General features: G+C 38.0%; 1 protein-coding gene across 7 annotated transcripts in view; it reads left to right on the forward strand.

Annotated features, from left to right (window-relative positions):
- The first annotated feature begins 3,204 nt into the window (after window positions 1–3,204).
- The window catches only part of LOC129258929 (transient receptor potential cation channel subfamily A member 1 homolog), a 39,945-nt gene continuing 16,197 nt past the window's right edge, over window positions 3,205–26,952 (forward strand). The window contains exons 1-14 of one of the 7 annotated variants that reach the window (XM_064098505.1): window positions 3,460–3,834; window positions 12,780–12,999; window positions 17,487–17,682; window positions 18,335–18,524; window positions 19,016–19,104; window positions 19,903–20,052; window positions 20,790–20,910; window positions 21,717–21,877; window positions 22,322–22,443; window positions 22,796–22,933; window positions 23,636–23,820; window positions 24,492–24,824; window positions 25,768–25,908; window positions 26,388–26,496. In XM_064098505.1, the coding sequence (XP_063954575.1) occupies window positions 3,739–3,834; window positions 12,780–12,999; window positions 17,487–17,682; window positions 18,335–18,524; window positions 19,016–19,104; window positions 19,903–20,052; window positions 20,790–20,910; window positions 21,717–21,877; window positions 22,322–22,443; window positions 22,796–22,933; window positions 23,636–23,820; window positions 24,492–24,824; window positions 25,768–25,908; window positions 26,388–26,496 (2,251 nt within the window). In that variant the 5' untranslated portion in view covers window positions 3,460–3,738. Of the gene's footprint in view, window positions 3,835–12,393; window positions 12,574–12,779; window positions 13,000–17,486; window positions 17,683–18,334; window positions 18,525–19,015; window positions 19,105–19,902; window positions 20,053–20,789; window positions 20,911–21,716; window positions 21,878–22,321; window positions 22,444–22,795; window positions 22,934–23,635; window positions 23,821–24,491; window positions 24,825–25,767; window positions 25,909–26,387; window positions 26,497–26,952 lie in introns of those variants that run through there. The other 6 variants (XM_064098507.1, XM_054897172.2, XM_064098508.1 and 3 more) reach the window with 6 other exon arrangements.

Consider the following 26,952-nt stretch of genomic DNA (forward strand, 5'->3'; position numbering starts at 1 on the left):
AATCAAAAACATTTTTTTATAAAAAAAAAGCCGCTTTTAACATGTTTAATGGTACTCCCTTTCCACTCAAAATGCTCTCACGTTAACACATGTGCCTATGATGATGTGTCCTGAAAATTCCATACACTGTTAAAAAAACCTGATTTTAAAGAAAAAAAAGAAGATTTTGCAGAAAGCAATAACAGAATCATTCTGTAAATTCATGAAACAGGAATTTTTCTGCAATTTAACAGAACAGGTCTGTTTAAAAAGGGGAAAAGGGTGTTTTCTTCAAAAAAATTTGTAAGGTTCCATACACAAAATACCAATTTCCTGTAAGATTACGCAATCCGGTAAGATTACAGATGTTCTCGAGACTCTGCTGCAGGAACTTCTTTTATTTTAAGGATAAATTTTCTAACAGTGTAGACTGTCAAGTAACATGTGCGTGGATTACATTTCAGACTTATTTATGGAATATAGCCATTGGCCAATTATGAAAGTATTTTTAAACACAATATAAATTGAAGAGCAGCTTATGAGTGATTTCACAAAGATAAATTTGAAAATAGATATGTAAAAACATATTTATCTGGTGATCGTCACACTGACATTACTTTTTTTGTAGATTTTCTGCTCTTATCAAAACAATCTTTGGTATCTTTGGTAATATACTTAAATCATCACAAACGGCGTGTCAAATCGATATGTAGACCAAAAAAAAAAAAAAAATCTTTTTTATTTTGGTAATGCACATCATCACTAGAATAAGGCAGTTTAAGGCCTCATGATGCTCGTAAGCTCTGAATCATCGCGATGATTCGTGCGGTTTTTCTGAATGAGAACAGGAAAACCGCACGAAATTCTGCGATGAAGGCCGCATGAAACATCGCGAGTCATTTTGCAGTTTTTATATCAAATTTCTGGCGATAATACTATGATCCGAAACTCCGCGATGTTTTGTTTAAATTTTCTCGCGTTGCCAATTCGCAAAGCAAGCTGGGTGCGGGTAAATTGATACATTGCGCAAGCACCCTCGTGTCCAAAGACCGCGATGTTTTACGGTTCCAGAAAGATCGCGATGTTTTGCTTCAGTGTGATTCAAGATAAGATAGCGAGTCAAATCATCGCGGTCTTTCAAATCAGAACGCCCCTAAATGTCGTGATGATAGAAATACTGCAAGATGACTCGCGATTTTCATGCGGCCTTCATCGCAGAGTTCCGTGCGGGTTTTCCTGTTCTCATTCAGAAAAAAACCCGCACGAAAATACGCTGCCAGTGTGAATACCCCTATGCTTGTGGACTGATGAAAACAAAACAAGATTTTTTTTGCTTGAACACTTAGTTTCCAGCAGACTGCTGGCAAATCACGTAAACAGATATAACAAAAGGACAGAGAGAGAGAGAAAGAGAGAGTGAGAGAGAGAGTGAGAAATTGTCATAAATCCTGTCATCTAACAGTGTCTAACAAGTTGTCAGATCTAACAGCTTTCTTTCATTTTGATTGGCTGATAAATGCAATGCTTGATGTGACATCGTGACGTCATACTTCGGTACGATATTGTAACTAAAGTGTAACGGCAACTTGTCTTGTGTGCCAGGAGTTTCATATCAGAAGAATCTATATGAGATTCACCCAAACTACAAGGTATGGGCTGCTAGAAAAAACAAAAATCCCTTCACATAGTGGCCCATAATTATACACAATCACAATTTCACTCAGTACGCTATGTGAGTAAACTGTGGACTGTCACGCTGTATACGTGTCCACAGTTTGAAAACAAAGTGCATTAGGTGAAAACAATATGAACAAAATATTGTGACATTGTGTCCTTTTCACGAGAGGAACTCTAAAACCGGTAAATCTGTGAAGTATTTTCCCACAATCTCACTTTTGCTTCTCTTTTTAATTTTTTCCCCTTATAAGTAAAAACCTAAAGTGAGTCCAACCTTGGTCATACAATGTTGTATGAGAGCGGAGGAAGTAAATAAGTAAAACAAAATCGTGAGAGTTTGAACGAAATCGGTAATGCCATAAAGTTATGAGTTAGGAGGTGTCGTGGCCGAGTGGTCTAAGGCGCCTGGCTACACATGGAAAGTCCGGGGTTCGATCCCCGGCCACGGCACCTATGCTCTTTTTATCCTGAATTCAAATAAATGGAAAGCTTTACGCATTATTGGCAACTAGAATGATATGTACTTTAAAAAAAAAAGGTTATGGCTGTTTTAAACTTGAGATCCTTTAACTTAGACCATGTAAATTTCAAATTGGCAACTTGGTAAGTTAATTGTGAAAAGTGTAGGGACAACTTTGTCATAGGCCATATACTTTATTATCAGGGATTCGTGGTTTTCTCCTAAGTACCGGAAAGTAATCAAAATATAATAATAATAATAATAACGCAGTTCTTGTATAGCGCATATCACATTATGTCATAACCTCCCTATGCGCTTCCAAAGGACTTGGATAATATAACCTACGTAGCATACTGGCAGGGCCTACAGAACAGTTTTGGAGTGAGGGTGCTGGTTTGAAAAAAAATTGACAAGGAAAAAAATGTAATAGCTAAAAAATGAAGGTGATTTTCTGATTATTTCTGTTGAATTCCTCTCTAACTTATCGGAAAACCTCTCTATTAAACCAAGTCTTGTCTCTGCCCCTTTTTTATTGTAATGTCTCATGATTTTATGCTTTTTCATCATGATAATCATTTGTAAATATTGTGATTGTTATGATTTATTTCAATAAAAACTTAAATTAAAAAAAAGTCTTGTCTGCTTCTTATATACCTTTCCTCTCAAAACAACTTTTTATTTGTGTGGAATTTCCCTTCGCGGAGATCTTTCCTTTTTAAACAAGTGACGAAGGTATTTTTCACTCTGTCTTGCTACCTTACATGCTTAATTGAATTGTATTCATGGTGCTATTGTGTGAGAGGCTTTTTTATTATTTTCTCTGTCTGATGGATTTACCAAGCGTGATGCAAAACATATTTACAAATCACTTTTGTGATAACGAGACACAAAACATGTTATACAAATATATTCATATTTTTGTTTACCTTGAGTCTTCACTGTTATTAACTTACTAAGGGAAATACAGAAACTCTTAGGGAAATACATGCACTCTTTTAAGGGGTGGGGCGAGGGCAATGGGTAGTAGCGCATTCCCATCTCCCCCCCCCCTCACCCTCTAAAATCCCCCTCATTCTCTATGTATGTACGTATCTATCTATCTATCTACCTACCTCTATCTATCTATCTATCTATCTATCTATCTATCTATCTATCTATCTATCTATCTATCTATCTATCTATCTATCTATCTATCTATCTATCTATCTATCTATCTGTCTGTCTGTCTCTGGATCACTCTGTCGCTTAGAGTTACTTGGCTTTCGTTGTGCAAAATATAAATAAGTACCCACCCTCGTTTTCAAGGCGTCCCAATCCGTCCACCCCTGGTCTCACATCGCCTTAATTTGTTCATGGACCTACTAGTAGGTCCACGATTTGTTTGACTTCCATCCTCTTTCTTCTCTTTCCATTTCACCCCTTTTCCTATTGGTTTTATGACGGTTCGACGACCCTTTTCTTGATGCCACCAGTTTACATTTCACAGGTTAAATCAAAGCATTCATAACAAGTACCTGTATTACCGTGCTAGCTCTTAGTACAGAATGGAAGAATCTCGGACTCTGCTCGCGAAACCTGCGGGTGATCACATGAACGATGCCGATAAAAAGATTCGTTTTTAAATGAAGGCGTCCACGACATCGATGGATACCATATCTTGGTGCGATGGCGCCTGTCATTCGTCATCGTCTTCGTATCTGGATATTACTCTTGATCAGGTTAGTAGCTTGCAGATCAAATCTATATTTATATATTTTGTTCCGACGGAGCGGTTTATCACCAAGGGCAACTTAAAAATAAGTGAAGCAAAGGTTAGTTTTCGTGTCCCAGTTATGTTCATTGAAAGAAAAAAATCCTTAGGTAAACGTTAACTTTCAAATTTTCCATTGTGTACACGGCTATTGAGGAGTTCATTATTGTAAGAAAGTTTGATGCCATCTTTGTAACAATATTCTGTATGTTCAGTTAAGCCAAGCGCACACTATGCGATCCGATGCGACGCGATCTTTTTTAATAAATCGCATTTTGCATTAAATGTGAAGGATCCAAGAAGTAAAATTATTTCATTTAAAGTTCGGCATTACGTTATGGATAATAAAATCATAATTTTGATTTGCGGTAAGCCCTGTGGTACGGACGGTCGGAGTAAAGTCCAAATCGGCTTCAAGTCGCAGCCGATGATGACGTCATTACGATTTGAAACTGAATTTTGTTTAATTATTCCTACAGGGAGGCTCGTACTAGACTCGAATTTCGATTTCAGTAGTTCTTACCATAGAGTTATTAATAAAGCTATTAATAGCTCTATGTTCTTATCATTCCGAACTCGCTTCGCTAAGATTTTATTTGCTGGAATGTTCATCTCAAATTTAATTACAATATCTTTGAAATTCGTATCGCAACGAATCGCATAGTGTGCGTCGGGCTTTAGTGACGTGTCTCGAAAGGGGCGAGGTGTTCGTATACCCGGTATCGGGCACAAAGGAGAAAGTAAGGGGGCTAGGAGGGGTAAATGATAAAATAAAAATGAGAAGATAAGAGACTTCACTGTGATGAACAATCACAGAAGTACTGCAATATACAGTGCGTCCCAAAAAAAACTATACACTTTTGAAATGGCTGCCAAATAAAAAATATATCACTTTGGGGGAAAACACTTACATACATGGAAGCCAATAAAGTCAACTTCAAAATGACACCAAAAAGTTGGAAAACTTTTCATGCTTGAGCGAGCACTGCCCACTGAAACAAAGGGTATGAAAATTAGGGTGGGCAGGAATTAGCCTTCCAATTTCTTTCAGTTTTTGAGATGCGAGTCCCTTGGAACTTGCAAAGTTTTGATAAATCAATGATCAAGCATTATCAATTTAGGTTTTTAGAGCAAATTTTAAGAATGATTAAATTGAAATTTAATGTATGAGTGAACATGAAATACAATTTTTCACTTTTTAAGTGGATATCAGCAATGTGTTCATGGAAGTCAGAATAGGGATAGGACTTAGGTGGGGGAAGTAGGTTGACGGGATATGGGTCAACAGAACACTTAACCCCCCTCTCTCTCTCTCTACCCCTTTCACCCCTCCTGAGAGACTAGCCTTTGCTAGGGTGAGCAGGAATTAGCCTTAATTCCATTTTTTAGAGGTGAGTCCTTTGGAACTTGCAAAGTTAAGGGTGTTATGCTAAATTACTGATAAATGGAGATCAGTTTTGGTTTCTTAAGCAAATTTCACGAGTTACTAAATTGAAATGTAATGCATGAGTAAACAGGAATTGTAATTTTAGTGTAGCATTTTTCGTTTGTTATGTGGATCTTAGCAAGTGTGCTTGTGAGAGTCAGAGTAATGTGATGGTACCTGTTACATGCAAGGGGATGAGATAGGGTAAGACTGGGTTAAAGGGGCATTCTTCTTTGTGTTCTCTTACAAATTACGTGTCATGTACTCACCCCCGCCCTCCACCCCTTTCTTTCTCTTGGTTGGTATTTAAAACTTAAAATGCCAAGTGACTGATGGTTGATGGGTCTTTTTTTTCCATTGAATGATTTATTAAGAACTTGGCTAATTATGATGATTTATAAAATGATTTATTGAAAAAGCTGAATGTTTGATTAATAATTTATTGAAAAAGGTGAATATTTGATTGATCACATTGATTGAGTTTATTTACTAACAGATTGTTGATTGAATGAATGATAGATAAAAGTTGATGATCTAATTTTCAGAATTTATTATCAAATTGACAGTCCGCTTTGCACTTAATGCGTACATGTAATAGCAATCAGTCTCAATCTCAACAGGAGGGGGGAGGGACGGACCTGTCGGAGGGAGGCTAAACGTTCTGTTGACCCTTTTCCCATCAGCTTACTTCACCCACTGAAGTCATTTCTTACCCCTATTCTCCTGACTCCAATGAACACACTGCTGAGACCCACATTGTAAAGTTAAAATGCTTCACTAAAGATTGCAATTCATGCTCACTCATGCATGGAATTTCAATTTGATAATTCATGAAATTTGCTCTAACAATTTAAATTGATAATGAATGACCATCAATTCATCAGAACACCCTCAAGTTTGCAAGTTCCAAGGGACTCGCCTCTCAAAAACTGAAAGAAACCGAAAGGCTAATTCCTGCCCACCCTAATTTTCATACCCTTTGTTTAAGCGGGTAGTGCTCACTCAAGCATGAATAGTTTTCCAACATTTTGGTGTCATTTGAAAGATGACTTTATCGGCTTTCCATATATATAAGTCTTTCCCCCCAAAGTGATATACTTTTTATTTGGCAGCCATTTCAAAAGTGTATAGTTTTTTTTGGGAGAGGGTGCTGAACAGGGACCTGGGAACGATTTTTTCAGTGGGGGTGCTGAAATCTCTCCTCAAAGGTGGGGGTGGGGGAGGGGACACAATTGAGTTTTCCATAAGTACACACACACACACACCTCTAAGGGCACCACACACACACACCCACCAACACACACACGCACATATAATATGACAGTCACTTCTTAGCTTTCTTCTTATAAAAGAACATAGATATATAATTAGATAACTCGAGCGCGAAGCGCGAGATATTTTTTTTTTTTGGGGGGGGGGGAATTTCATGTATTTTGTCCTGAAAATTTAACATTTTGAGCAATGTTTGTGGTCCTGAATAAGATGCGTATGTAACAAATAATAACTGCGAACGCGATCAGATATTTTTACATACGCTCTGGTCTCATCGAAAGGGAAGTGTTACCCATTAAGACGATACATATATCAACAATCAAATAATGCGAGCGCGAAGCGCGAGCTGAAATATTTGACATTCCGACCTAAATACTGGACATTCTAAGCACTTTTTGTAATCATGAACAGGATAGGTATATAACTATATAATTGATGCGAGCGCGATCGTAAACAAAATTGAGATTTCAGACAAAAAAAACTAGACATTCTAAGCACTTTTCTGATAATGAAAAGGATAGGTATATAACTATACAATTGTTGTGAGCGCGAAGCGTGAGCGGAAATAAAAATGAGATTTCAGACCTAAATACGGGGGACATCATAAGCACTTTTCTAATCATGAACAGGATAGGTATATAACTATACAATTGATGCGAGCGCGAAGCGCGAGCGGAGATAAAAATTAGATTTCAGACCTAAAAACAGGACATCTCAAGCACTTTCCTAGTCATGAACAGGATAGGTATATAACTATACAGTTGATGCGAGCGCGAAGCGCGAGCGGAAAACAAAATTGAGATATCAGACAAAAAAAAACTAGACTAAGCACTTTTCTAATAATGAAGAGAATAGGTTAAAAATGATGTGTAATTGGATATATTCTTACATTAATAATTTTTCATATTCTGATCTGAAACTCCACACAGAATGTGATATGGTTTGAACAGATACAGAAAAATCAGACGAACATAAGAATAAAGATTTCATCAAAATCCGACAGGAATATCAAAGTTATTGCATTTTAAAGATTAGCATTATTCCGGTGAATCAGTTTTAAGCATGTCTTCATTAATATTCAATGAGCAAACTGATGATGTCATATCCCCACTTGTTCTTTTGTATTTTATTATATAAAATTAGGTTTATTCAATATTTTCCCTTCAAGAACCAAAAACAGTTGAATTGACAACTGATTTAGTCTATTAGATATTCTTTGCTGCAACTTATTTCATTATAAGGGAGACATATCATTCACACTGATATGAAAAAATGAAACAATTTTGATTCCATGTAATAACACAAGAAACAGGATAGTGGGGATGTGACATCTTCAACCGACATGGGCGGAATCCCAGAGGGGACAGGGGGACGTGTCCCCCCTACCAAAAATAGTAGGGGGACACAATAATCAAATGTTCCCCTACTATTTTGGTCTTTCATGGAGGAAAATACATCACTTCACAATCGAAATAATACCTTTTGGACTAAATGACCTTACATTTTGGGTGATAACCCTTTTCTTTTTTTCTTTTTTTTTTTGCTTGTCAAATTTTCCAGGCCCTGGTTCCCCTACCTTTGGGTACATATTTCCGTCCATGTCAACCCACCTATTAAATATTCATGATGACATGCCTAACACCATTTTCATAAAATATTGCTAAACTTTAGAATGAAATAACTTAACTATTTGTTATCAGATTTTCATAGAATTGTATTTGATATGAATATTTTCAGCCCGGAGTAGCCCCAAAACAAGCTGCGTATCTGAATAAACATGCGTATGCGTAGACCTAGTATCTGGGCATTGTAAATACATTTTTTATTATAAAAATTAATAATGCGAGCGCGAAGCGCGAGCAGAAAATATTTGATATTCCGATCTGAAAAAGGGTGAATTTAAACACTATTTTAAGTACTGTGTCGGAAAATTCTGAAGTGGGGGTTCTACAAAACGTCGTTCATTTTCATTACATTTCTGTCATTTATCAACTTACCACTAAATTTTCAGGAGGTGCTGCCTATGGAAAATAACACATGCAGCACCCTCTAATTTCGGGGGTGTTTCATCCCCAGCACCCCCGCTTCTCAGGGCCATGGGGCAGGGCGAAAAGGACTGTGAAAATTGATTTCTATTGTCTGACTTGTAATTGTTTATACAAAACACGGGCGGTCGGGCGCGCGCACACTTGATTCGACATAAAACCTGGAAGTTTCAAGTCCAACCACACCCATATCCCATATGTCCCTCTCTGCTATCGAGTAGTGTGTAAACTATGGTTATCACGTATCGCGCGCGACCACGTCTGTATCGGAGTGCCGGAGCTTGATTGAGTCGCGTTATAGGAGGGATGTATGTTATTGGAATATGTGAAAGACTATGTAAATGATTTGCGATTGTCGGATGTGATAATAATGTACATTATAACATATATAAAAAAAAGTACAAACTGAAAGGGAACCTGATTTCATGGGGGTGCTGCCTTTGGAAAATAATACACACAGCACCCCCAGCACCCCCGCTTCCCAGGTCCATGGTGCTGAAGGTGTATTTGCCAACAAGTCCCTTTTATCATTTTATTCTTGTCACTGTGGAGCGGGGAGGGGGGGGGTGCAGATATTTTTTCTATTATGGTGATAAAAGGAAGACTTTTATTTGGTAATGTAATACATTAAGACTTATTGCATACTTTCTCAGGCGGTTTATACTTTTAAAAACTATCACACAACATTAGTGCATATTTTCCTACTTTCAACTGGTAAAAAAAAAAATCACTAATAATTCCATCAACAAAACTTCAAGTGTTGTTACGTAGAAAAAAGAGACCCCCCACACACACCCAAACACAATAATTACAGAGTTTTGTATTCATTTTTTTCCTTTCTGAAATTTCTTTATCTACGCCATGCTACCGTAGGTAAGAGGAATGTCACGTTTATTCCCCTTCGATCTATTTGTTTTGTTTCGTTCAGATGTTGTAAAAATAACCATTACACCTCTAACCTAACCTGTTACCGAAGCCCTATTATTTCCCCATTTGAAATCCATACGGCTTCCAATAGAAATAATTATAAAATGAAATAAGGGGTAATTTCATCATAATTTACTGAATAGAATGGAGATAAGAAGCGAGACTGCCCCATTATTTGTACAATACATTGCTGTTTTGCTATTATCTATTTATATTTTTCAGCTACTCACATCTTTTCATGATTTTTTCCCAGGGTAGGGTAAAGCTCCTGAACCTCCACCCCTTTTTTCCCTCATCTCTTTCACCCCCCTCTCTCTCCCTCTCCCCCTCTTGTTACCTCTCTTTTTTTTCTCTTTTTCTGTTTACTGTACCTACATCAAACTATCTCTTTCAAATGAGTGCCGGTCAGCGCCTTCTACCGGGGGGGGGGGGGGGCATCACTTACCTTCAAAACAAGTTTCATTTTCCATAATACGAGCGAGTGGAACGAGAGAGAATAAAAGTATTATTTCCTCATCAAAGTCATACATGTCTAATGACTAAAATATCAGGCAGATATATATTCGATCACCTCGATAGTCAGATTCGCATGCTTTGCGAAATCAACCGGACCCCCCCCCCCTTCGTATAATACATGATAGATATTTCTATTGGTCAGTCTTTTTTTTTTTTTTTTTTTTTTTTTTAATAGTTCACACCTAGATACCAATAATGCATAAAGCATTTCCATTTATTTGAAAGCAGGATAAAAGAGCATTGTAGATTAAATGCCTTGCTCACGGGCATAGGTGCCATGTATAGCCAGGCGCCTTAGACCACTCGACCATATCGAACCCCGGACTTTCCATGTATAGCCAGGCGCCTTAGACCACTCGGCCACGGCACCTCCACATCTTGTTACCGATAATGATAATCGATATAATGAATATAGTTGCCAGTTGACAAAATAAGAGTGGCTGCTAAAACAAACGATCCTGAATGAGAGGCGATCAGCAAAAACCACCTGAAAATTTCGAGCACAATTATTTATTGCGATAAATTTCGCAGTCAATCCCATTCTACAAAAAAAAATGGAGGGAAGGGGCATGTACTATAATTGTGTCCTCCATCCTTTATCTATTTTGGGGGTCGTGCCCCCCTGTCCCCCTGAATTGATGCCCAACTCCCTCTCTCTTCCTCTATTTCTCTCTCTCTGTCCCTCTCATATGATGATAAATAAATGATAAATCCATAATTTATTGTTCGAAATAGACATGAAATGAAATGCTCCGAAAATGTGCTTTGCCCAATTGATCGTGGGCCCGGCAGCCGCTGTGCAGCGCCAGATCGACGAGGCTTTATCCCTTTAATCGTTGAACGCCAAACAGGGTAGCAGCAACTCCCATCTTTTAACGTCTTTTGGTCTGACGCGGCCGGGGTTTGAACCCCCGACCTCCCGGTTGTGAGACGGACGCTCTACCATGTGTCACCCATTATCATAAATCAGCACAATCTTTATCATATCCACTGCTATTATCATGATTGCATTCAATTAATCGGTCCACTACCATTGTTAAGAACCTTATGATTTATCCAAATATATATAGAAAGAGAGAAAGATTGCTTTTCAGACAAGTGTCATCAAAAGTTCATAATTGTTATTCCATACAGCATAATTACGTTTGAACCCAAATCATTATATGGTTAACGCACAAACATAGCCCTGTCAGAACATATTTCTGAGTTCAGTCTTGCAACTTTTATGGGCCATAATCATGTTAATGATTATCTGCTAGATATATGGGAATACTAAAATGACACACTTTTTTATGTATCCAAGAACTGACAAATAAAGATTAGTAAGAATCTATAGAGGGACATGATGAATAGCCATGCTGAACAATGAAATATACATATTGGATAATGAGAAGAAAAAAATTGTTTAAAATGTCGAATAATGTTATTGAATGCCTTATATCGACGCTCACTGCAGCAGACGTTATTTCCGTGCATGATGCAGGTTAGGAAGTTTTCGCTCATCAACCTAAGGAGGATTAAAAAACAGAAAATGTTTTGTCAAATGACAAAGAACAACAAAGAAGTCTTTGTCGAAAATTGGTGAACTAAAAAACACACACAACATTTTAGTACTTGACTCTGGCAGTGGCATACAGATAGGTAGGGGGGTTGAGGAGCTTCCCCCAAAAAAAAATAAAGACGAAGAGAAAAGAGGAAAGAAACGAAAAGAGAGAAGGGTGAAATATGATGCTATTTTCTGTATATTATGTCAAAATCTATGACGTAGTTGGATTTTTGTAATAAAAATTTCGAATTTTCGCTCGATTGCTTCGCTCTCTCGCAACTTATTGTAAGTTACGCCACTGGTCTTTTAATAAAAACTACATAATTTTGCATTTTTTCAGCTCTGAATCCAATTTTAGATAAAGACCTCCCAGGTTTTTTCTTTGTCATTTGAGGGACATTTTCAATACATATATTCTGTTATTGAATCCTCCGTACCAATTGATCACGATTATAGGCCAAAATAAACTCTCGAGACGTGATTCACTTTGCAGTGTATATAAACTTTCTAATGACTGAAGTCTGAATTCCAGATAATCATTTTAGTTCATTGATTGGCAATTATTTGTCAATGGAATGTCCTGATTCTTAGGCTTTAGAAACTAGTTTGAATAGCTTTGTAAACAGGCCTATTAGAAGATTAGGAGGACAAAATGACGAATAATGCTGATGATTGTTAAATGACTACAGTTAGGCCTAAAGGGACTGTTACACCTTAACATTTTAGTCAGGGTATGCCGACGTATGTAGGCTACAGCAAGCCTCCCCATTTCTTGATATTAAGCAATGAATGGTTGATATCAATAAAATTGAGAAAACGGCCGGTCACGTGTCGAGTACGACGGCTTACAACTGGGCGTTGTTGCGTGCGCCTGTAATCCAATCTGCGTGCGGAAGTTACACATTGATTCAGGGGTTCGAGGTTCGAGCCCTGGTCACGTCTACCAGATGGTGACGTTAAAGGCAGGTCACAGACGTAACTGGAGTAATCATATCTGATTTACACACATCTTTAAAAACTAAAACACACACGAGCACACACACACACACACACCCTCACACACACACACACCCTCCTGGACACACACATACGCACACACAAGCTGGCTAAGATGTCTAGGTGTGACGGTGTCTTTTAGCTATAGAATTAAGAATATCTCTTCATGGTTATATAACTTTCAGAATGAGAAGCAGACCTCTTCTTCGAACCATCTATATGAATTACTTACAATCGCCAAAGAGGGCGATGTCGGGAAGCTGAATGAACTGATAGACGACGTCGGGAAACGGGGTATATCGACCGTGGTCGCGGAACAGAACGGCAAGAAAACAAACCCTCTTCATATTGCTGTTCAGAGAGGCCACATCGAAGTGGTCGATGCATTGGTGGCTTGTGGAACAGGTAATGCCGTAGAAATCCGTAGTAGTGGTAGAAATAGCAGTAAAAAATAGTAGTAGTAGTAGTATAGTCGGTGGCGTACCTAGGATTTTCCAAAGTTCAACGGAGGGGTCCACTTGTGGCTCGTTAGGGATCAGTTGTAACTCGTCATGGGGGGCAGGGATATGTCCCTTGCATGGGTTGTGACTCGTCAGGGGGGCAGTCTGCCCCCTGCCCCCCCCCCCTAGGTACGCTAGTGAGTATAGTAGTAGTAGACTAGTAGTAGTAAGTAGTAGTGGACGTAGTGATGTCATTATCATTACCATTTCATTTATTTCTGTATTTATTTACTTATATATTTATTTTTCTATGTTTTTACGTTTCCGTTTTTGTTTTGTTCTTTTTTGTTGTTTCTTGCAATCTAAAAAAATGGAATTAGTCGGGTCAATATAGGGGTTGACCCCAGACATATTGCAACAGATCAGATTAATTTTAGGCCACGGCAGCCATTTTGGACGCCATCTTGGATTTTCCAGGTACCCTGGAGTGTTTCTGTTCACTCTTACCTGTATCAAAAAATCGGCCTTAGACCTTGGAATATGCACCAAAATATGATAATAAGTGTATTTTGTTCATTTTCCAGTGGCGGCAATATTAGACGCCATCTTGAAAATGAGCACTTTTTCGGATGCGGATTTTGGTAGATTTTTAGTATGTTATTCGTAAGGTACCGCAAACCATTGAAAAGCTGTTTGTTGCAATATGTTTGGGGTTGGGGTATTTTTGGTCGTATATTGACCCGACTAATTTTCAGTAATGAATGTTAATCAGGGAGAAGTCTAGACAGGTCTATTGGCTGTTTGTTACTCCCCCACATCCCATTCCTTACCTCATGCATTTGTTATTATGGTTATTTTGTCCAAGTTTTGCAAGTTTCATTATTATTTCACTTTATTATAATGGAATCATTCGATAGATTTGGTCTCGATTGTATCTTGTTTGTGAATTTGAAATTTGAAATTTTGATTTTAATTTGAAATTATATAACGATTTTATGTAATACAACTCATGAAGGACACACTCTTTTCAAGTCAGAAAGAAGAGTTCCAGCTGAAACCAGAAGGCGATAATGATCCTTTATACACTAAGAACCTGATAGGCAAACAATGTGTGTGCATTTGTCTCGACATACATGTCTGACTTTATATTTTGATATGAACAAAATGCAGTTATACAACCACACATGAAGGTATAGATTTCAATTTAGCGAGGCCGTTGCTTCAGCTGTGCTGCTATGTCGGATTGGTACCCCTGCTCCGGCGGGCTGATAGTGGTTGCAGTAACACTCTGCTATGCCATCGTTGACACTTCGAATTCCCACTCTCATGTGATTCTTTACGAAAGCCACGATTGGTCTTTCGTAACTGATCGCGAAAATTTTTGAACCATTCAATATTTTCCTACGATCAATGCGGCTGCCTCGGCTGATCTGATACGATCTAATAAGATCACTACGATATACCCTACGATCAAATACGCCTTTTGAATCGTGGCGTAAATCGTAACAGTGTTAACTATATAGGGGCCTTTTCACACGAGAATCTTGAGTCATCATTGTGATGATGATTGCAATTCGCCTTTAGAATCATTACCATTCACACGTTCACTCGAAAACTGTGATTTTGATTCAAATTCCTGAGCGAAGGCGGTATTGTGTCCTTGTGACTTGTCAATCAAGCCCAATCAGAGAACTACATCGCAAAAAAGAAACTACGATGAGTGCATGACAATTGTATTATCTACGGAAATGCTTGAAAGGTCACGTAAGCTCCGCCCCTCAAAAGATGTTTTGGAGGTCAATCCTTTCAGACGTAAAATTCGTACCGCAATTTGAGTGAAACTTGACTGGAATTCATCTCCGGAGTAGAATTTGAATTCGTGATTGTGATTAGCGTTCGTGATTCTAGTTCAGTTTCACACGTACTAAAAATTCGTCATTAGAGTTATTTTTCACTGGAAACATCATTCAAACTACGATTTTGGTACCGTGTGAATGGGCGGTAGGTGTAACACTGTACATATGGACAACACTGCCGTGAAGCAAACAGGAAAAGATGACCTACTACTGTACTCTGGTCTATTCATAATAGGGTCCCATACCTCATTTGAATTTTAAATTACTCTGAATTTCTTTTGTGTGGTCTCACTGCCTATAGTACCTTAAAAATATGCTAACCCTCTGAAGACTTGGACAAACGTTATGTAATAGAATAAAAGTATAGAATGACTACGAAGCCTAAAGCCCAATACATGTTTTGTGAGGAGATAACGAATGATATGTGTATTCGTGGAAATATGAATATTGCCACAAATAAAGAAGCAAACCAAAAACAGATTTAATAAGCACGTTATCATATATAAACACGTAAAGCCCAGTACATGATTGATACGTACATTGAAATTATGAGAAGATGACGAATGATAAATTCATGGAAATAGAAATATAGCCACCAGTAAACATGCAAACAAAATAGATTTTATAAACATGTATCATCCTAAACACGTATAGCCCAATACGTGATTGATATGTACGTTAAAATTATGAGAACTGAGATAACAAATTATTATATTCAGGGAGAAATATAGCCACCAATAAACAAACAAAACAGATTTCATCAGCACGTATTATCCTAAACACGTAAAATAGGTAAAGTTGGCAAAGTTATTTTCCAAGGATAAAAAGATATAGGAATTTTGAACCAGAACCCATTCTCCCAAATAGGCTTCATGAATGCAAAGGCAGACAAAGGCCTGGGGCGAAATGGCAAATTTACTTTTGACAAACTTTCGAGTCGTTGAAGTGTGCCTCATCCCTTTCATTTTATTTGCATGAACTTTAACACGTATCTTTTAATTTGTTGTTTATCTGGAATCTAAACGTATTTTATTTTCTATGAAAATTCTATTTTCCTCTTCATGTGTGTCATTGGTGTCAGTATTGATAAATTGAGTTTCAGAAAACCCAAAGACTGCTCATACATCAGATTGCAAGTGCCCCAAAAGTCCCCAATAGTCCCCATTTCTGAAATAGAAATTTGCGTACTTTATCAATTTCAAATAGAAACTTTGCCCTCACGTGAAATTGATTACTGTAGAACATTACTGTAGAACCTCAAAAATATGTCAATATCATTTTGAAGAAAATCATTGAAAATAGACACACACACGCAAACAAACTGCTCTCCCTGGAATAGAAAATGTGCCTTCTTTATAAATTTGAAGAAAAAAAAACGTTGCCCTAACGTGATCATAGACTCGGGAAATAATGTCATTTTTAAAGAAAATCCTTAAAAATTGACGCACGTTCGCATACGAACTGCTCTCCATGGACTTGTGTACCAGGAACTCATCTAACCCCCCCCCCCATAATTTTACATGTGTATTGAGTATAATAGCCCCCATTATTTCATCATCGAGTCTCTATAAAAATAGTTGAGTCATTATGATTCTTGGAATCAACAATTAATACAATTTATGATACATGGTTCGTAACTGACGCCACAGAATCAAAGATATAAGCTATTAATAATTATGTTCTCATTGATGAATATTCATCCAAATTTAAATTTGTTTTTTCCTTAAAGTGTTTTAAGCTCATCACGAAAGGGTGAAATTTATATCTAATGATTTGTTCAATAATAATACTGTTATTGAAGGGAAACGTGCACTTTGCTGCAAAAACACAAGTCGTGGTTTTAAGTATGTTGATTTTGTGCTAATTTTTATTGCAGAAGATCCTATTCTAGACAAAGATAATAAACACAAAAGCATGTTGTATGTACATTGCTTATAGCATTTTCATATATTTGATAAAAGATAAAATGCTTTGGTCAAGGACCGTGCCAGAGATCGAACCTTGGACTTCCATGGCGTTATCAGGCGCCTTCGACCACTAGGGCATGTCACTTTCAACAGTCCAATATTGGAAATTGCTATGTAAATCGATCGTGGGGTTATTAAATCAGAGCAATTCTTTCTTTGATGACTTTCATTCGAATTTACCTTAATGTTGACATACCTCGATTTTCATTTTGATGAACACTTCAAATAGTAAACATAACTGCACTCTAGTCTTCGTATAAGAGTAGGGGGAAACCCCGGTGTATATACATGGTATAGTGGTCCACCTGCACTCCGCCAATCATGATCAGTTATATCGGAAGGAGAGACCTGCGGGTCAAAGTGATTCAGTTCGCTCTTCGCCCCCCCCCCCGGCAGAGGTGACGCCAAACAAATAACAATAATAATGCATAGAAATCAATATTGAATTGCACCCACCCCTTCATCTCTCCCTCTTCCTCCCCATCCCCTCTCACTTTCTTATTTCTGTCTATATTTGTCTCTATGTTTGTCTCTGTCTCTCTCACTCTGTCTGCCTTCTTCCCCTCTCTCCCTCTTCTCTCTTTCTGCCTTACCTTTTGCCTCTTTGTCTTGATCTCACCGACTCTCAGAAGACCTGGTAAGGAGCGTCGATCATCACCGAAACACTCTCCTCCACGTGGCGAGCTCGGCGGGTCATCTCGACATCGTCAAGGACCTCGTCTGCCGAGGTGCGTCGATGAACCGTGAGAACAGGGACAGACAGACAGCACTTCATCTTGCCTGTCACCAAAATAGGCCCGAGGTTGCAAGATTTCTCTTTGAAAAGTGAGAAAATACCAACTTAATATTTTGACAATTATTAGTCATTATTCATTAATTTATAAGGAACAAAGTGACACCGTCCTTGACATCTGAAATGATTCTGTTAATATTACCTTCTATCCAAGTATAAAGGAACTTTTTTGCATTTGTTTTGTTAAAATAAATATGTCTATTTGACAGAGATGGGCCCAGCGAAATGTTTATAATAGATTCGTATGTATGCTTTTACGAAAGCAATTTCAATAAAATTAGCATTGTGCATAGAAGCCTACATGATATAAGAAATTGACAAAGACGAAAAAGGCATTTCCATTCATTCACACTCGTAGTTGTTGTAGCAATAGAAGTAGTAGTAGTAGTAGTAGTAGTAGTAGTTAAAACAACAACAACAATAATGATAAGAAAAATGTTCACTCCAAAATTAAGGATATTTCGTCCACCAAAAAAACAATGACAAGCAAAAAATAGGGGCCTCAATTTCAAAAGGGTGGTGGCACACTTGTGTTTTAATGGCATATTTACATTACAAAGTTCAATTGTACCTCTCAAAGGGGGGGGGGGCACGGGTCGGCTGTGCTCCCCTTCGATCCACCAGTGATTAGAATAATAATTATGATAATAATAATTATAATCATCATCATTATAACATCACTAGTGGTGCTGAAATAACAATCCACGACTCCACCTATCTCACCCCGCTGCAAGTGGCGATTAACCACGACAGTTTCGATGCCCTTCTCGTACTCCTGGTCTGTATGGTATCTTCGAGTAAAAAACACCATGATGTAGGAGCGGAAATTCATAGATGGGCAGCAGCAAACAATAAGGCAGCTAGTCTCAGCAAGGTACGTACCATTGTCAAAAAAATAATCAAAATAAAAATCCATGGGAAATTATTGCTATGCTATTCCGACCTGAAAGTTTTTAGCACTTTTTGTAACTATCAAGGGAATAGGTGTGTAGTTCTCGTGAATAGTTCTCGTGTAACTATTTTCTTCCTTCTTCCTTTTTCCTTTTCTTCTTGCTAACTCTTTTCTTCTACTCTTTTTCTGCCCCCCCCCCTTTCCCATTTGTTGCGCCGCCATAGGGTTGCGCGGCTGCTTCACCCCCTGACTCCGCCTGTGATGTAAATTATTTCGAATTTTGAAGGCGCATAACGTATTAGATTTATTCTTTCATCTAGATATTTGTCTATTCATTTCTCTTTAATTCATTAATTTTTTCAGAGGGAAAGGGTCGCTAATTTAATGTTTTCATAATTTTGTACAGATTTGAATATGAATTGAGGAAGAAAACGTAAATTGGGGGATAATTTTTTAACATGTTATCACCACAGATTTTGGATAGTGACATACGATTCCCTACACTCTCTGATGTGGATATCATGGACTTCATAATGGATGCTGTCAAAAACAGACACAAAGAGTAAGAATTTCTCAAAAGTTTCGTACCTGAGATGAACGGACATTCACCTTCTTATCAAAAGTACATAAAATATATATTTCATTTGTTGAGCTTTTGTATCTTGAATGCAAGGCAATCAGCTTGCTTTAATTATCTTCATGAAACGGAATTAATATACGATTAATGTAAGAGACTGACTAATATGCCAGTATTTGACAGGTCGTGCCCTTTAATATTAATATGTTGTTAAAAGCTTATATGATGAATTATATAGTTCAGGAGATTTTCCAGTAATCTTAGCAAAAAATTATGCTCACTTCACCTTAAGTTATAGAATACTCCTTAAAAATATATAATCAAATCAATCACTGACGACTTTTGAAGATTAACGAGTAATCATACTTTCCCTATTTATTTATTTATTCATTCATTCATTCATTTATTTATTTATTTATTCATTTATTTATTTATCTATTTATTTATTTATTCATTTATCCATTCATTTATTTATTTATTTATGTTGATGGAAATTATCAAAAACACACACACAATTGATTAGGGATGACTTTTGTTTCGGTTTGACGCAGGAGCTTATCAAAAGTATTTGAAACCAAAAGTGCTCTTATAAGGAAGAAAAGGAAAAACGTTTATAAGAGTTGATATTTCGAGGGGGAACTAAATACCCTTTTAAAGCAGAATATAAACAGTTATCAGACAAAATAATTTGATTTTATTTCAAAGGCTTTTGATCTTGATCATTATTCCAATTATACTAACCACGATTCCAGCCATGATGATCATGATTCCTACCATTCTTAGATTGGTGATGGTCCTCCTGAACTGGTCCCACCAGACAGTAGTACACCACACGGATTCCGGTGGGAACACACCCTTACACTTCGCCGCAGAGGTCGGCGATACCGTCATCATGCTTGAGCTCATCAAAGCAAGGGCTAATGTCAATGCCAAGTTAGTAAAACTACGGATATTTGGTTAAAGAGGAAGTTCACGCTGACGATAAGTTAATTTTTGACATGAACAGTAAAAATGGAATTATCGGTGAAGGTTTGATGTAAATCCGTGCAAGAATAATGGAATGTTTTTTTTTTTTGTTCTTATTTTTGTGACGTCACAGATAAGCAGCTTCTCCATAATTGTCGTGTGATATAAACTCCCAGTAATGTCCTTTTCTTAAAAGAAAAAAAGAAAAGGAAAATGAAGTGATTTTATCTGTTAGATGAATTTATCATCATTCACATCATTTTAAGAAAAGTATAGTATTCCCATCATTCTAATTATCATGATTATTTTCATTAAAAAGTCGATTTTTTGTAATTTATATTCCAAGACATATGGAGGAACTGCTCGCCTCACATAATGACGCCCTAATGATTATTTTGGTAATCATAATTAACGACGTATTAATATCACAACATTGCCCCCAATGCATTCATTGCAGTTAGGGAGAGGTAGTAACTCCCCGAAGCATTCTTCCACTGAATTTAAAAAGTACCCTGCTTTCTATCCAAAAAGCGGATGGATCAAGTGTATTAATTTCGTTTCTTAATACTTAAGTAGGCATCTGTTTCTTTGGTGCCACACAAATGCAATAGAAAAAGAACGATACAATTTTGTAATAAAACAAAGGAACATATATTTTCTTATGCAGTAATTTTTTATAATGTTTTTTGTTGTTTTTCGTCAAGAAATGGGCGGGAAGATGGCGAACGTACTCCCCTGCATCTGGCTGCAGGGAACGGCTGGATAAGAGCAGTTGGTATTCTACTACAATATCATGCACACATAGACGAGAGGGATCGGTGTGAGGTGAGCCCCATCATCACATTCAATTTCTGGGTGCGGGTGGGGGGTCGTGTTGTAGGTGTATTTTTTCAGCTAAGATTGAAAGTTGAAGAACTATTTAGTTAAGAGATCTTACTTTGATTCTCTTAGGCCTATGATAGAACTCCTCCTCTGTCTGTGTGTATAAATATGTATGTATATATATATATATATATATATATGGGTGTGTGTGCATGTGTGTGTATGTATACCCCTCTACCTCTACCCCTCTCTCACACACACACCCTCCCCACGCGCGCACACACACCCACTCACACCCACGCTCTCATTCTTTCCGTCTCTCTCACATTGTTGTTTCTTTCGACTTTGTCGTGTGATCATGTATGGCATGGTTGTGCATTAACATGCAATAATGGATGTGTGTGATGCAGGGAGTTGAACTCCTAGCTGGTCGATGGGTGCGTGTGTACAGTGTGGGTGTGTTGAAATGTTTTGAAATTATCCCTATATTAAGAATGAGATCTCTTTGATTAATACCTGAAATAACACTTTGTTATACATAAGACATCTCCACTTCATAATTGTTGAGCACGTCCGTATACGTGCCGGGGGCAGAAAAAGGGAAAAGAAAAAAGGGCACTCTGTCCAACAGAGTGCCCCTTTTTTCTTTTGCCTTTTTGGGGCCTTGTCTTTTATTTTTTAGAGCAAGGGTTATAGTAAGATATTGTTGTCCCTTCTGCCAGGAGCACCACTGGCATGCAACGCTCTTCTACAATGACTTGATTAGATTTGTGTTTTTTTTTCTAATTTTTCCCGCCTTTAATCATCAGATGACCCCGCTTCACCATGCCTGTATGAATGGTCAGATTGAGATGGTCGAGATACTTCTCTTTGGTCAAGATGACGACCCCATCGCAAACAAAGCCAATGCCGTGGTCTGTGATGAGGATGGACGGACGTGCCTCGATCATGCAATCGACAACGGATTCGAGTATGTTTGAAATCCAGGGGCGGTGCCAAGAAATTTTGATGAGGGGGCGGGGCAAGGCGGTCTAACAATGACGTCATATTTTGATCAATTTAATTTTGGGGTATGATAAGGTTTAACGACCCAGACCTCTCCCATTTTGTCCCCCCCCCCCCCTTCCCCATGTAGCGCCAGTAGCCCAGTACTAGATATACTTTTTGACCGGGAATTCCGGCCTCATATCATGCATATGGTGTATGGACAAGCTTTAGTTTTTAAAGATGAATATTACTATCAGACTCGGGTGGTATTGAGGTGTAAAAATTAATTTTGTCATTTTTGCAGGTAACTTTAAAGTATAGTTGGTGAATTTTTCATTTGTCAAATATGAAAAGGAAATTCTATTATCATTTTGTCACTCTCGAAGCATTGTATACTTCATAAATACTTTCCTTTCGTATCTTCAAGGGATGTAGCGAAGTTGATCCTTCGCCATTCAAAGTGGCGAGATTTGATGTGTGTCTCGAGTCTGGATGATGATACTAACTACAGGACCACACCCATGAGAAAGCTCATCCAATCAATGCCTGGTATTTATCAGCATGCTTTCCAACCTTGCTACATACTCTAATTGTTGCACTGGTTTTCATATCATAGTCAGACGATTTATTGAAAAGTAAAAGAAAAAAAAACGATTTGATTTTGTCGTAATCAGGGCCGGTAGTGGCGTAATGTCAAGAAATTTTGCAATATTCCGAAATTAAACTTTGGGTTGGTTCTCAAAGAACCAAAATAGTAAAAGAAGGAGAAGAAGAAGAATATCATAATGGCGACGATGAAAAGGAGAAGAAAGGAAAGAAAGACATGAAAGATGAATTATTAATATTAGCTGTAACAAAGCTCTTTGGACCAATTTTTTTCTTCAATATTTCTGTTATCCAGATGTCGGGAAACTAGTCCTAGATCGTTGTATAACTCTGACAGGGGGAGCCCACTCTTCTAAACCAAGCAAGAATGTGACGGTAGAGTTCTACTATGAATTCCTTGAGGATACTTTCTCACCATGGATCCGACAACCCGGTGAGATATCATTTGTGACTTGTCACATTTATAAACAATTAAGTTTGCGACGTCATGCAGGTCATCCTGAGTGAAACGTCATTTTCGTTCTTGTATGACGAACCCTGACGCATAAGAAACCACGTTGCCGCTTCTAGCAATGCAAACAGAAGCCTTTAAACGTACCCTGATGATCAAGAATACCCGCAGCAATTCCACAATATTTCTAGTTTAGCAGATTTCCCGCACATTGGTTCGATTTTTTTATATTGCACAATCAAATTCTAGTTTTGTTAATGAACCACATATGAGCGATCTGTGATTCGACCATTGTACGTTAACCTAGTGGAAGATTACAGAAAACTATTAAAGTATCATGATCTACCTGGAAACCATGAAGTCTACTGATTAACCAAGGGACTTACGGTTGTGGTACATTTGCCATTATGGTAGTTATCACGAGCGCCTTAAGGTTGGCTACTGAGCCTTGTTACCATGGCAGTTACCAAATTGTCAAATCTGCCATAAAGGCATACTGTTGTAAATGTTATGAATATGAAACAAGCCTCTGATTGTTATCATCATTGCCTTTATTCAATTTGTTGTTCATCTCTGAGGCAATTTATAGCACAACGGTGAAATATTAATACATGTAGCTAAAAATTCAATCACTCCAAACTAAGGCACAATCCACCATATCATCCCAATCAATCTCCTTTTTAGAAGACGGCGGTAAACATGGAGGCATACTCAACAAGGTCTATCAGAGACTATCGACAATGCGGGGTTCTCAATCGTCTAAAAGGGAGAAATCTCAGTTTGATCTCAAAGGACGTTTAAAACGAAGTGCCTGGCCTTACATCTCAGACACTCGAGAACGATTCTTGAACCATCCTCTTCAGATCATGGTAAGGGATCCAAGGCCGGTAGCAGATATAGGCGTAATCAAATGCAACTCCAAGCTGAATCGTATCTTGATTTTCCACCAAAAAGGAGTGCGCATTTAGGTCTTGTGGTCTTGAAAGCGTTGTTTTCACACAATTCTTTGTGCAACGGGCCCCAGATATCATGTGCGTTGTTCCCAATTTCAGAATTATCAACTCATTTTTTTTGTCTGGTCGGTCTTGCCCGCCAGGGAAATCGGGTCCGGTACACCATGATTTCCAGACCCTTGATCAGTCGATCAACGTCTCTTTCGCTCTGTAAACCTTCTGGGGTATTTTAACATGTCCAATATCTTCAAGTATACAGTGGAGGAATTCAGAGCGTTTTCGTTCAACCTGATCAACACAGATTGTTCCTGATTACCTTGCCCTTTCCAGTGAGCCAGGTCGACCAGGCCGAAAATATAATGTTCAAGTTTGAGAGACCAAACCATCCATTTCATATTCTATTATAGATGCGATGTTTTTCTCGTTTTCTCTTAACTGTCATGTGGGTGAACAACTACGGTATACATGTCATAGGGGCTCCTTTATAAACGTGGTGTCAACCAGATCTCTTGAGTTACTTATCAATTAGAATCAAATAATCACGACAATACTAAAGATACTGTCTTCTTCTACTCCTTGTCTTTCAGACAAGCCTTCAACGGGAGACCCTTCTGGACCATCCTGTTGTTACCACCTTCCTGCATCACAAGTGGGTCTCGGTTGGTCGGTACGCCTTCATATCTTCCCTCGTCATCTACCTCCTCTTCCTCTTCATGCTGACCGGATTCATCGTCGTCATGCCACCAAACTACTACGTTCAGGGAGTCAACATGAGCCTCGAGGACCCCGATCATATCATCTGGCATGCAGACGGACGCAAGCGGTGGGTGGATACGGCGTCGCATTTGAAACTGCGTTTCTTCAGCACATTTGGATACATCGTCATTACTGCCCTCTCTGTGTTGAACTTATTTCGAGAGGTGAGCAAGTATAACGGCAACTCCTCAATTCCCTCTCTTGCTACCTAGTCTCTCTCAAATCTTCCTTTCTCCTAACTCTGAGATTCATCCATCTCTCATCGGTCTGCCTTTACTTCTTCTCTCTGAAGCCTAGGTCGTAGGCCATGTGGCATTTGCTTCATCCAATCCAATCCTACGTACCAAGTCCATAGTGCGTATTCCGTTATAGCACCTTTTCCTTGAGATAACAGCGCTTTACAATTTCGCTCCACTAGACGTGAATGTTTGTCACACAACTCAACTGTGATAACATTTAAAAGAGACAAGTTGAGCAATAACAACAGTCAGATTTCATTAACATAATAAATGGGCGGTCAGTCAAAAGCTTCTAAATGTTCCAAGCATGATAGTCTTTAAGAAGGTTGGTAGACTGTTCCAAAGCTAATCAGCCGATCTTTGATTCGCCTTTCGAATTCGCTTAATGACATCTTTTCCTTGTAGTAGTAAGAAAAATCATATAACATGATCATTAAAAATGTAAAGACTTGTACAATTATTAGATAGAAAATATGACAAGTTTATGCGATCTTCTCTCTACATTTGTAGTTTACGGTTTGAGTTGAAAATTTGCACTGGTAACATATAACATAATTTCTCCAGGGAATATTACCTACACTATAAATTTACACTTGGCTGTTCTATACAAAATGGTGCCGCTCACTCCCCGGACGAATGTTACCTTTTCTGAAGATTGTGAAAACTATCGACATGATCGAGGTAAGATATAGTAGTGTTCTCGCACATGCGTTAAGGTAGTCCTATATCGTAAGACTTTTCGACTAAATTATAGCAGTGTTCTCTGAGCCACCTTCTCAAAATATACGGCGTTAATCGTAAAACCCATATTGACCATGTTGACACCGTGCGATCAATTCCAGTTCACCAAATTCATCTTTATTTGCAGGTTATACAAATGGCAGTACACAGATTGAACTATTTCAAGAGTCCAAACAACTATTTGGAGCTCTTCTTATACATCGCTTCTATCCTATTCACTTTGCCAAAAGGTCATGTTGATTACGCCTTCTATGGTCGTTACATACAGGTAAAAGTATAAGTCGATTGACAAGAATTGACATTGTTATTGGCCACCAGTCAAAGGAACAACTGTGGTGATATTGTTCCAAATAAAGAAAAACAGGCAACCGAACGCTATTGATCAGTCCGACGTGAAATGAACAACTGCTGAACACAAGCTAATATTATCAGAACGTTCCTAAAATTGTGAATCCTACTTCCGGATTCCCTTGAAGCTGCTCAAAACAAATCATCCTCATTCCACGTTCAGTATTTCATAAAATTATTAACACTTGTTCTTTAATTTGTTTTGCTTTTGTCAAAGTCATTTTTTTTTTTCACCACAACAGATTACCAATCTTGGCATTGTGTAAATCCGTATGAGGAAATGCATTAGGAAATAAGAATTAGGGTGCAAATACAATATGTAATCATGGCATGCTTATGAATTTAGATGGTCACTAATATTTTGGCTTTCTTTCCTCTTGAAATATCTTCTTTTATCAGTCCTGGAAGTGGTCTCTAGGGGCCTGTTCTGGATTCCTTGCTTGGATGAATTGTGTTCTTTTCATGAGGAGGTCGTCACTACTAGGAATATACGTCATCATGTTTTTAGGTAAAAGACAACGAATGCAGAATTCAACATGGTCAAAGCCAGTGGCGTACCGTGGGTCACGGCGTTGGGGGGAGGCACCAGGAAAAATTCTAGTCACTTATTTGCGCGCTCAATTGCCAGGTATACTGACCTAATAGAGATATTTTAACGACAGCGCCATTAGAAAAATATGTATCTTACTGATCAAATAATGCGAGCGCAAAGCGCGAGCTGAAAATTTTCGATATTCAGGCCTAAAAATGGACATTATAAGCAAATATTTTAAATCATGATATATACTATCTAAATAAACAATGCGAGCGCGAAGCGCGAGCTTAAATTTGTGTATACATTGACCCCAAACAGGGACATTTTAAGGTTTATATTTTAGGAATCCCTTTAGAGTATACATATCTCACCATAGTCATCTATTGCGAGTACCAAGTACTTGCTGATTAGAATTATATCTAAACACAT

This window comes from Lytechinus pictus, chromosome 4 (genome assembly GCF_037042905.1).
Source record: "Lytechinus pictus isolate F3 Inbred chromosome 4, Lp3.0, whole genome shotgun sequence".
Classification (NCBI taxonomy): domain Eukaryota; kingdom Metazoa; phylum Echinodermata; class Echinoidea; order Temnopleuroida; family Toxopneustidae; genus Lytechinus; species Lytechinus pictus.